Below are 11,141 nucleotides of genomic sequence, written 5' to 3'. Positions count from 1 at the left end.
TGGCTTTGTTTGATTCTTCCTCTAGCCTTAAATTTTGTCAGTTGAGAGAGAGAGAAGCAGCTTTTCTTGGCTTTTTTGAACTTTTCCTAGGCGTAGACTAGGCATAGGATGGATGTAAATAGCAACATCCGGGTACAACTTGTGTGTTTTTTTTTTAATTCCTTTTTCACAATTTGGCATGATTCGTGAAAGAATCTTCTGCCAATCTTGATTTGATTTCTATGAGATGTTCTCTGTCTCATGTCTGTAATCAAAAATACTAAATTCATAATAGTTATGGGGAGTCTTTTTTATCAATATACCACTCTTGCTATAATTAAATACCCATATAACACTGTCTATCAATTATTTATCAATATAACATTTAACGTTAGTGTGAATGGCGTGACTAACATTGTGATTTTTCAATCACGCCATTGACGCTAGTGGCATTAAATTTTGTTCAATCCGGCCACTCAAAATGGCGTAACTAAGCAAAACCGATAATTACACCATTATAAGTGGTGTCATTTCAAATCTTGTTCGATCACGCTCTTTGAAACGGCATGATTAACAAAAAAAAAACCTTACCTCATCTTTTCGTGGGTTTTGTTCTTGCAAATGCTTCATACGAAGCGCACCCACAGATCAAAACAAAAATCCCCAATCTTGACTCTGTAATGAAATCATCGGAAATGCAAAAGCCAAATAGATCAAAAGCTTCTTTTTGTTCTTCTTGTATTATTAATCGAAACAAATCAAAAGCCCAAAAGGAAGTGTAATCATTTTTGCAATTGTTTCGATTCTAGAGCAATCTTGGCCGATTCTTTGTTCGTGGGTTCTACAAAGTTCTGTGTCTGAAAACCCTAGAACTAGATTTGTGTCCAATCGAAAATTGGGTTTGGGTTGGCCGATTGGGTTTCTTTCTAATACCGACAAATCGGCAGTGGAGGAGCTCATCTCTCGGGCATAATTTCCTTTACTGCGGCTGATGAGCGACGGATAAACTCGATCTGTCGGAATTTTCGTGGAGAATCATTGGATGTTTGGAGCGAGCAAATACCCATTCACTGCTAAAATGGGTGGGGTTCGAGTTTGATTTTGATTTTGATTTTTGAAAATTGAAGTAGCATGTTTTCTGGGTGATGGTTTGGATTCGGCACCAGATCAAGCAAAAAAGATGGGTTTACGTGATTGAACTTTTATGTTAATCACACTTTTGTAAACGGTGTGATTGAACAAAAAAATAATCACACCATTTTGAATGCCGTGATTGTAAAAAATATATGATAGTCACGTCATTTCAATTGGTGTAAAGTGTTATTTTGGCAATAAATTTGATACCAGTGTTATATAAGTATTTAATTGCACCAAGAGTGCTATTTTGGTCAAAAACTTTAGTTATGAGGGATGCACTATTCGAACCCCCTCCCTATTACTCTATACAAACCATCTATCTCATCTCATCAATCAATCAAATAATTTGTACATTTTGTATGTGCCTCATATATAAAAGATGGGTAGGAAAAACTCTTGAATGGAAAGACTAATTGCTATTCTTGAGCATGCTGTTACTGTTGGCCTAAACTCTATGAGAATCTTGACAGTCTATCTCCTCTCTCTCAACAACCACTTTCACCTCTAGGCCAAATTTTTTACCACCTCTAATCTTTCACGGTTTCATCCACACCATATCCATCTATATAAGCTGCTTCAAATGCACTTCAAATTGTGAAAGAAAGGGACAACAATAGCCTATAGAGCCTCGCCAACAGTCGGAAGAAGTGAATTTGAAAGAGCGGCGCCAACAACAAAAGCCGCAGATCTGACAGCAGCTCTAGCTACCTTTTTTTTTTTGATAATTCATGGAAAAGTTTTTGGTTATACATTTATGCTATATTTGATATCTTGAGGCAATGTTTATCTAATAAATGTCATGTATTTGTTCATGTGTTTTTTTTTATTATGGGTAGTTAAAGTGCAGCCGAGATTTATTGTGAATATGGATTACTTGAACGATCTTTTCGACTACCACTTGCTAAGCAGTTCAAATGAACATGTAAATACAGATATTGATTAATATTTTTAAGTAAACATATTTTTTATTTAGTGTATTTTAAGTAAATATTATTTATTTAGTGTTTTTCTGTAAATATTCAGTATAAATTATATTGTTGGTAGGGTCATTTTATCTCAGTCGAAACAAAACAAGAAGAGGAACAGGCGGACGAGATGGCAGATAATATCGAACATACAATGTGATATTGCATGTTCTTCATCATGTAGAGAGTTGGACATATCTACCACTACGTACAGCTCCTCCACCACCCTATCAGCGCATTGTCATTGTTGTAGGACACGTAAATGGTAATCACTACGTCAAAGTTGGTTTGACAAGAGATTATCCAATGCCTCCCATCACACCTGAATGGGTTCACTGTAGGCATACTTGAGCAGCTGCGTGAGCTACTCCGTATGCGGAACGATTAGATGCGTACATGCATTCATATGGATTCATCAAATCTTCTTCCGAAACTTTTGTTCATGTGTTTGAATAAGTCTTAAAAAATTATCAAATTAATATTAAAAAAATAGAATTTATCTTTTCTTTACACAAAAATTAAAAAGGAAAATAATAATTAAAAAAAATTAATAAAAAGAAAAAAAATACAATACCATTTAGGCATATAATGTATCTCATTTCTTGTGTTAAGTTTCGGCTTTTTCAAAAAAAAATATTCGGGTGAAAAAAAATACAATTAAGAATGTGATTTTTTTCTTTAAGTTTTCAATTATATATATATATATGTTACAGTATAGGGAGGCTAGGAGAAGGGGTTCAAAATAGGGATTTAAATATCGAAATCCTAGTTATGGGGTGACATAACTATTGTGACGTCACCCATCAGAACGGCTTTGGGTACAAATTGTGTGTGTTTTTTTTTTTAAATTTCTTATTCATAATTTGGCATGATTGTTCTAGATATACGTACGTCAAGAAGTTGATTTAGATGACGGAAGGCATGACGCCAACAATTTTGTCACTTTCAAATAAGTTAAATTTCAAAATAGACCATTTGGTTATTTGGATTTTAGTGTGGGCTTAGAAGAGCTAGGTGGAGCCTAGAGATGAATTGAAAGGGACTTCAATTGGCCAGAGCCAGTTGAAATGGACTTTGAGAGCCTTTAGAGTGTGTTTGGATTGAGGGATTTGGAGGGAAGAAAAATGAAGGGAAATAAAGTTTCCTTCCAATTCTCTTATTTGGATAGTTTATTAAAAATTAAGGGGAGGGATTTGAGAGGATTTGGGAGGAAGATTTCATTAAATTTTTATTAAAATTATTTCTCTCCAAAATTGAGTCATTTGGAGGGAAGAGATTACTAATTAAGTCATTTGTAAGTTAAATATCTATTTTACCCTTGTACATAATATTTTAACATAAAAATAAGGATAAATTAGTAAATTAAATAAATTTTTTTTCCTTCTTTTTTTTATCTATCCAAACATGGGAGAGGGAAAAATAATATCCCTTCCCCTCCCTTCCCTTCTCACCCCCTCCCCTCCCTTCTCTTCCCTTCCCCCAAATCCCTTAATCCAAACACATTCTTAGAGATGAAAGGGACTTGGCTGAGTTGGCCAGAGCTAGGTGAATCCGTGAATGTATATACATACCATATGGTGACAGTGTTTGTCCATTGTTTAATTAATTCAATAATAATCGCAGCACAACATGTCCATCCAAACTAATACATGTATAAGAATTTTATTTTGTTAAAAATAAAAATGTAACGTCAATTTATTTGACATTTATAATAAAAAGCTGAATATGATATTATGAATATGCTCGAGAATAGGAGTCACCAAACAACCCGCGGGCCAAAGCCAAGTCCAAAAAGACATCATCTAGCCTGAGTAGTCTGAAAAGATCAATGGACTGGCCTGAACCTTAGTTTTGGGTCAGGCCCTGCCTGAAACCCCATAAATAGTCCGCCTGAAGCCGAACATATGTTCCGAATTATATTAGATATATATTTACACACACATGTATAAGCATATATGTATACATATACATATGTACAACACACTATATATATATAATATATAATCATACTGCATATATAAGCATATCATATATACATATATATGTCAAAAATCAGAATTCAAGTGTTTTTACATATTATATACAATATACAAGCACATACTGAAAAACATAAATATGAATACAAATATATACTATATATATATATATAATTCAAGTGTGTTTACCTATATATTTAATTCCTTAACTCATTGTGTCACTGACACGCGGAAAGCATTTATGCCAACCACTTGAATTCTGATTTCTAACTCAAGTCTGAAATCTGAAGAAAAAACAACTCATTATAGCCATTGCATAGTTGTACACTTGTATTACCTTTCTTATTGTTTTGTCCAAAATATTAAAGCCCGGCCTAAAAGCCCGACCCATTTCAGCCAAGGCCGGGCCTTGGCTTCCATTTTATTCCCAAGTCCGGCCTAGGCCCAATCTGAGGCCCAAAATGATAAATCCAGACATGGGTACAAGCCAGGCTTGGGCTTCATAATTTCGGGCCGACCCCAACTCGAGAATGCTCTAATATTTCTCGTATAGATAATAATAATACATAGACGATAATTTAAGTAAAAAGATGTATGTATACTTAGATATCAAGTAGTTCATAAATTAGTAAAATATATCGAGAATATATCAAAACTTTGTTTCTCATTTCCATGCCTTCCTCCCACGGAACTGTTTGCCGGAGCGATTCTGTTGTTTCCTTTTCACTTGTCGAGATTTTGCCACCGTGGCTCTCTTTGCGGCGAGGGGCAAAAATTTCTTATGTTCTTTCTGGCGATTGCTCAAACCACCAGTCTGTCAAGGGCACAAAGTAAAGTACGAGCAAATGAAGAGAAAAAAGATAAAGCCATGCCAGCATATGAGTAGAGACTCAGAATGAGGACATATAAATGATGATTTTCAACAACCCTATAGTAGCGGTAAGATGTAAAATGAGATTATAATTCTATAATAAATAGGTCCCGAAAAAAAGAGGGGAAAAAAGTACATAATGAAATCAAGGATCCGGAAGTAGGGCGCAAGAGAAGGGGCAGAAAATACCTTCTTCTGTTTTACAGCAGCTCGAGCCAGGTACTTCCCTCTATCTTCCCTGCCAGCTCTTACCAATGCCAGCCTTTCCTCCTTGCTTAGCTTTGCCCTTACATGAACCTTTACAATGCAATGGGAGCACATCAATGACACCGACATTCAATAAGCAAGATCAATTTCCAAGTTATGACTTAACTATAGATAAACACTGAAATCTGTATCCTACATAGAGTGATTTATGCACTATTGTATTCGAATGCTCAGCCGTAAAGGACTTAATGGTCAACTCCATTACCCAAACCTATATGGCTTATGGTGGTGGAGTCTTGGTCTTCTCCCTTCATGATTATTACACTCGTCGCCAATTGGCATCAAAGCAGTAAAAACATCAGGAAAAAAAAGAATGAATTACAAAAGTTAAAACCAATGTCTTCCACTGCTTTTATCCTTTTACTTCCAGTGGTTACTCAAGAATATCCTCTACGGCTCTACGTTATGTTCGAGTATTAAGGCTAATACTTTGTTGATAAAAGATGATGCTCATAACTATCAAACAAAATTGAACACCAAAACTGACACAGGTCAATAAAAATATAATCTCTTACCTCGAGATTAGCAGGATCCACCCGCTTAACACTAACTTGATCGGAATCTGTAATGCCCTTTCTTAATAATCCATGATGACTCAATGCAATCTTTGCTTCTTTCTTTGCCTAATTACATAACCCAAATAAAGGCAGAGTTAAGGCATAGAAGCATCTAAAATGATGAACAACCTTATGGTGTGGCACCATGAACATAAATAAGTGAGGTGTACGTTTTTAGGGAGTGCTCCAGCTTTGATGTTAAGTTTAACTCAACGGAAAGCAGTATACCTTTAACTCTTTGATCCTCTGGAAGTCTTCATTAGAAAGAATTCCATCGTCCAGTGAGGCATTCCCCGTATTATTCACAACAGTTAATCTCTTTAAGGCCCGTAGACTTGTATCAGCAGCATTTAATTGTCCACCAAAATCATGGAACTTCCTCTTTCTTGCTTCAGATTCATTAGCTCCTCTTCCTCTTTCTGGCTTCAGATTATGAAATTTAGCACGTACATCAGAGACACTTGCACCATCCAGACCATTATAATTTGATAGCTGGTTTTGTTCATCATCACTCGTACAAACCTCACCATCAGAGCTAATGAATGTAGACTTCTCATCAGTATCATCACCATCCTGCTCACTATTATCACTATCAGCATTGTCTACATCGTAATGCAGTAACTCAACCCCAGGAACACTGTTGAAAACTTTAACTTCTCCAAGTGCTTTGGGCCTCGCCTCTGAATCATACCAACGTCCTCGATCCTTCTTAACAAGCAATGAAGGGCAAATCTGCAAGCAAAGGAATAAGCTTAGTATTCATAAATTTATGTCACGGAAGGACCGAGGCACACAATGTGAGCATGTGTTTGTGTGTGATACTGATATGGATCAGGAGGATTTTTTTGTTAGGATATCAGTCAGATCCTTAATTTTAAGGATTGGCTATTGTCATCGGTTTATTTCCTTATTTTAGTTTGTTTACGCCTATTTAAAGGCGGAAACAGGGTATTTGGGACTTTTTCTAGATCTTCCTCAGCTGTGGAATCCTAAGGTCAATTGCCAATTCTCTCTCTCCCGAACTTTCTCAAAGAGAAAGAGATGGAAAGAGGTCAAATGTATACCTCTCTAAACAATGTAACAAGTGAACGAGCTGCTATTGACACTGCCTTCTCATGTGATTTCTTATACGATACAAGATCTTGCAGCAAATCTGCATCCATCACCTATCAAACAGAAGCAACCAGATTAGACTTGACTGCACTGCAATGCCAACTTGCCGAACCATGAAAACAAGTGGCACAAAGAAGAGGAACACTATGATTTAACGTCATCAGGGAATATCAAGGAAATGCAAAATAGAATATTGAATATATTATTATACACATACCCAAGTGACGCGCAAACATATCTCCCTTACCACATTGAGTCCAACGGCTATGGCCTGGAAAAACATTCAAAAATAAGTTCACTGCAACAGAAAGTAGACTTAAAATGAAGTAGCTAGAAAAAGAATACCTCCGTACGCGAGCGATCATGCACAAACTCATCTACGATTTTCCTGAGAAGTTCTTTAGCTTCAGTCTCATCTACCTGGTAAAACAAGACCAAGTCAATAAAAAGGAAACTCTAGATGGTTGGAAGCCATGAAAAAAAAAAAAAAATCTTAAGTCTCTAACACGGTGCAAAAGCTATACAATTTTAAGGCCATCAAAGATTTGACACACCGTATGATGACAGGCCTGAACTGCTGCTGCAAGTAAATGTGTGACATCCCGTTGATGAGGCTGCAAATTATGAACAATTATAATTCGTACTCCAAATCAATGAAGAACAGAGAAGTAATGCATACATTCATATGGGAAATCTAAGTGTAAAAAATGGCATGAATAGGTTTGTAATATTACAAAGTCAAAATTTAACATTTCAAACATCTTCTGAATTATCCTAGAAGCATCAAGGTTGACTATAGAATGTAATTGTTGATTGCAAGGATCAGATACCATTGATGTCCAGCATCAACAAGATCAGCATTGATGCATCCAATGTGGACAGAACTCCTTAAGAGCTACCTCTGCTATTTATGTTCAAATAGAGGAAGGAGTGTAACAGCTTTAATGAAACAATGGATACATACCTGAATATATTTCTGAAGATATGGAAAGAAATTTAGAAATGACAAGCCATAAAACCCAATTGTCCTAGCAATTACTTTTATCATCATCATCTTAACCTGCAACCAACATATAGGAAAGGTATTACATACTTGATACAGGAGTTCAGTGTGGGAGTTGAGTAAAACAACACAAATATAACCCAATACTTGCTTTATGGGAGAATAAACTCACTCATTTAGGCAAGTGTATCAAACATATTTGTTTTTTGTTTTTCTTTACCATCTATTGTTGTTGTTACTAATATATTATTTTTAGTTTCGTGTTGGGGGACTTCCACATAAACAATATTGATGTAGAGAAGCATATCTACCTCAAAACGTTCATTGCAAGTCCGAAGACGAGAGAATAGCTTTTCAGCAAATTCCTAAATAACAATAGAAAATTTATTGAATGTTAGTTCATATAGATGGAATAAAATGATAAGTGAACCAGACATATACTTCTGAAACCAGCAAACCTGTGCAATGTATGCATCTTTCAGATGGTAAAGAGGTGAGTAGTAATTTGAATTGCTCTTTTCTGATGACATACTTTGCTGTCTTTTCATGCTACGAATGGCACGCTGCAACTTTGCTTTCTTCTTCTTTTTGCTAGAAAGTGTACCTTTATGGTGTGCCTGATTTGCATTAAAAAAAGATTTAAGAATATTAGAAACTTAACATTACTTTATAGAAGTGCAACTTACAAAATGCGAATAAAGAAACTCATGTTTCAACAAGTTGAAGAAATATGAGTGTTAACAATATTTTTGGGCAAAACCTAGAGATCCAAAGAATGTTGAACATCAATAGCTTAAAACATCATACTCTAAATTAAATCACACGCAGAATTTCATAGACTCCCAAGTACTGTGAACTGTGAAGGCAGAAGCATATGCTTCCTTCTAGAAAAACCTTATTCAATATCTAACATGGGAAATTTCTGGAGAAACGTTATTCAATATCTAACCTGGGAAATTTCTATTTGCAACAATAAATGTCATATGGCTGCCTAATAATCATTTTAATGTTTAAAGGCAGAAAAATCATGAAATTTTAGCATGGTTGACAATCCAGATAACCAAAAGGATTAATTTGAACATGGCCTGAAACAAACCTTGTATCTAGCTTCTTTACTGAGGAGAGTTTGAGGATTTTGAAGAGTTGAGTCATCTTCACTGCTTGAATTATCACTATCTTCACCGTCTTCAATCTTCTCATAATCAAGAAGAAATGATAGAGCAGCAATCATAATCCTGAGACATCCAAGCATAGATGGTAATCTTTTAGAGTTGAAGAAGAGACAGACACCAAAATGCTAGAAGTGGGTACCTAGAAGACGAATGAAAGCATGCCCTACAAATTGCATTTGCCGTTCTCTCGTCGCACCACACCTTTCTCCGGTAAAGTTCAGAAACTGTGCCGAGGGATCTCTTCGCTAATGTTTCATCCTCTTGCTGTTGCGGAAAGTAGCGAATTCACCAATTAGTTCAAAGCAGCTTAAGAAACCACATTTTTGAACAGAAGTCTCCATCAATATATAATAACAAAGAATGAGTATTACAGACCTGTAGCATAGCAAACAAGACATTCTGAAGTGATCTATTCTTAGATTGATTCGTATGCTTCTGATTCATGCGTCTAATGCTCTGAACTACATGAGAGGATGCCAGTTTCTTCAAATTCCTGTCTCCTAGAGTCTGCAGTTCCATAAAAATTGCTAGAGTTCCCCCAATATCGACAATCTATCAAACATTGAATTGATTCAGTACTACATCATAACAAAGAAAGATAATAACCAACCCATTTGGTAACAAAAAAGCAATAGCAAAAGAGCTTATACATGAAGAATCACGCTTCACAATCGTCCGCGTACAACAATTAAGCTAAGTAAAAACCACTTCGATTAGTTTTAAAAGAGCTTTAATTTCCACAAAGTGTATCGAAATAAATTTTCTAATATATTGAGAGCATGCTATTTGATCCTCATAATGAAACAAAATTAATTTTAAAAAAATCCATATTTTCTAAGCTAAGTAAAAACCACTTTCGATTAGTTTTAAAAGAGCTTTAATTTCCAAAAAGTGTGTCGAAATAAAATTTCTAATTTATTGAGAGCATGCTATTTGATCCTCATAATGAACAAAATTAATTTTTAAAAAAAATCCATAATTTCCAGTTTTAGTCATCTTTTTTATGTATCAATTGGAAATTTTCATAATTTTTGAATTGCAAATTTCACCAAATGTCGGTCTAAATAGTCAAGGAAAATTTTCAATATTACCTTCCGATTGATGAGAAGAATGATGGCTTGAGCTACATGAAACCGAAGCTTCGGAGGGAGCGACCGTGCGGAGGACTGTAAAAACTCAGCAAGTTGTTTAGGAAACTCATTAGCGAGATGCTTAGCATAAAATGGAGTGACATGGGCCAAGAACATGACTCTTTCGCCGAGGTCTTTAGCGACGGAGGGGTCAGCTACGATGCCACTAATGGAAGTGAAGCTCAAAGAGGCTTGTTGTTGGAAGAGATTGAGAGAAGATTTGAACTGATTGTAAACGAGGATTAACTCCGATTCGTAGCCTTCTGGATCGCACTTCATTTTCGATCGCAGCGATGAGAGATTCATTTTTTTGCCGGATTTTCCAGAGGCGAAGAGTGACTCGAGCCAAATGCCGGTGATGGTGCGTAAAGAGCAAGAATAAACCCTAGGGCTAAATCATTGTTTATATACTGAAGTTTCACAAAATTGTTGATTATGTCTTAAAGTTTAAAATTTATTGCTTATGTCCTTAATGTTTCACAAAATTCTTGATTATGTCTTTATGTTTCAAAAAGTTAATCATTTTTGTCCCGACTTAGATTTTCCAGTAATTTGCTCGCTGGTTTTTGTACAGGTGGCAAACGGCAGTGCATTATACGTCACATTTAATAGTAAAATAAAGCTAACTCAAAAAAGAAAAAAACATTTTATAATTAATAATTTAACACCTGCAAAATTTTTAAAAAAAATCAATCAATCAAAGAACACTACTGTTAACTCCCTACGACTACTGTTAACTCCACATGAAGATGATAGACAAATCCATGGACTTCAAGCTGTTTAAAGTTCCCAACTTAGACACAGTACTAACTTAACTGTAAGTCTGCAACAACAACCACTCGTCTTTCTCATCAGCTTGATCAGAACCCCAACTACTCTTCTTTTGTCCGCAAACACACCAATCTCTCTCTCAATTCAATCAACCCCAAATAGCATAATGGTCAGATCCACAAACTGAGTTTGATTTTATT

The 11,141-nt window shown here is 35.5% G+C and overlaps 1 protein-coding gene across 1 annotated transcript; it reads right to left on the bottom strand.

Annotated features, from left to right (window-relative positions):
• Positions 1-4,600: 4,600 nt before the first annotated feature.
• Positions 4,601-10,563, bottom strand: LOC119997963 (protein SDA1 homolog). Its single transcript, XM_038845209.1, has 15 exons — positions 10,132-10,563; positions 9,416-9,592; positions 9,180-9,304; positions 8,965-9,103; positions 8,327-8,485; positions 8,180-8,233; positions 7,830-7,925; positions 7,420-7,479; positions 7,211-7,285; positions 7,083-7,136; positions 6,817-6,918; positions 5,981-6,484; positions 5,711-5,818; positions 5,118-5,225; positions 4,601-4,871 (listed from the first exon to the last, which is right to left on the bottom strand). The coding sequence occupies exons 1-15, from the start codon at positions 10,474-10,476 to the stop codon at positions 4,722-4,724; spliced, it is 2,256 nt and encodes a 751-aa protein (XP_038701137.1). The 5' UTR covers positions 10,477-10,563; the 3' UTR covers positions 4,601-4,721.
• Between the last annotated feature and the right edge of the window lie 578 nt (positions 10,564-11,141).

This window comes from Tripterygium wilfordii, chromosome 4 (assembly GCF_013401445.1).
Source record: "Tripterygium wilfordii isolate XIE 37 chromosome 4, ASM1340144v1, whole genome shotgun sequence".
Lineage (NCBI taxonomy): Eukaryota > Viridiplantae > Streptophyta > Magnoliopsida > Celastrales > Celastraceae > Tripterygium > Tripterygium wilfordii.
Note: the sequence above shows the minus strand (reverse complement) of the source record. Positions and strands in the feature narration are given on the sequence as shown.

What these genes read in the sequence shown, in the direction of transcription:
- LOC119997963 (XM_038845209.1), bottom strand. Translation starts at nt 10,476, where the DNA reads ATGAATCTCTCATCGCTGCGATCGAAAATGAAGTGCGATCCAGAAGGC. An exon ending in CTTGCAATGAACGTTTTGAG is followed by an intron (nt 7,926 to 8,179) that starts GTAGATATGCTT and finishes TGTTGGTTGCAG; the next exon opens with GTTAAGATGATGATGATAAA. An exon ending in ATGATCGCTCGCGTACGGAG is followed by an intron (nt 7,137 to 7,210) that starts GTATTCTTTTTC and finishes ATGTTTTTCCAG; the next exon opens with GCCATAGCCGTTGGACTCAA.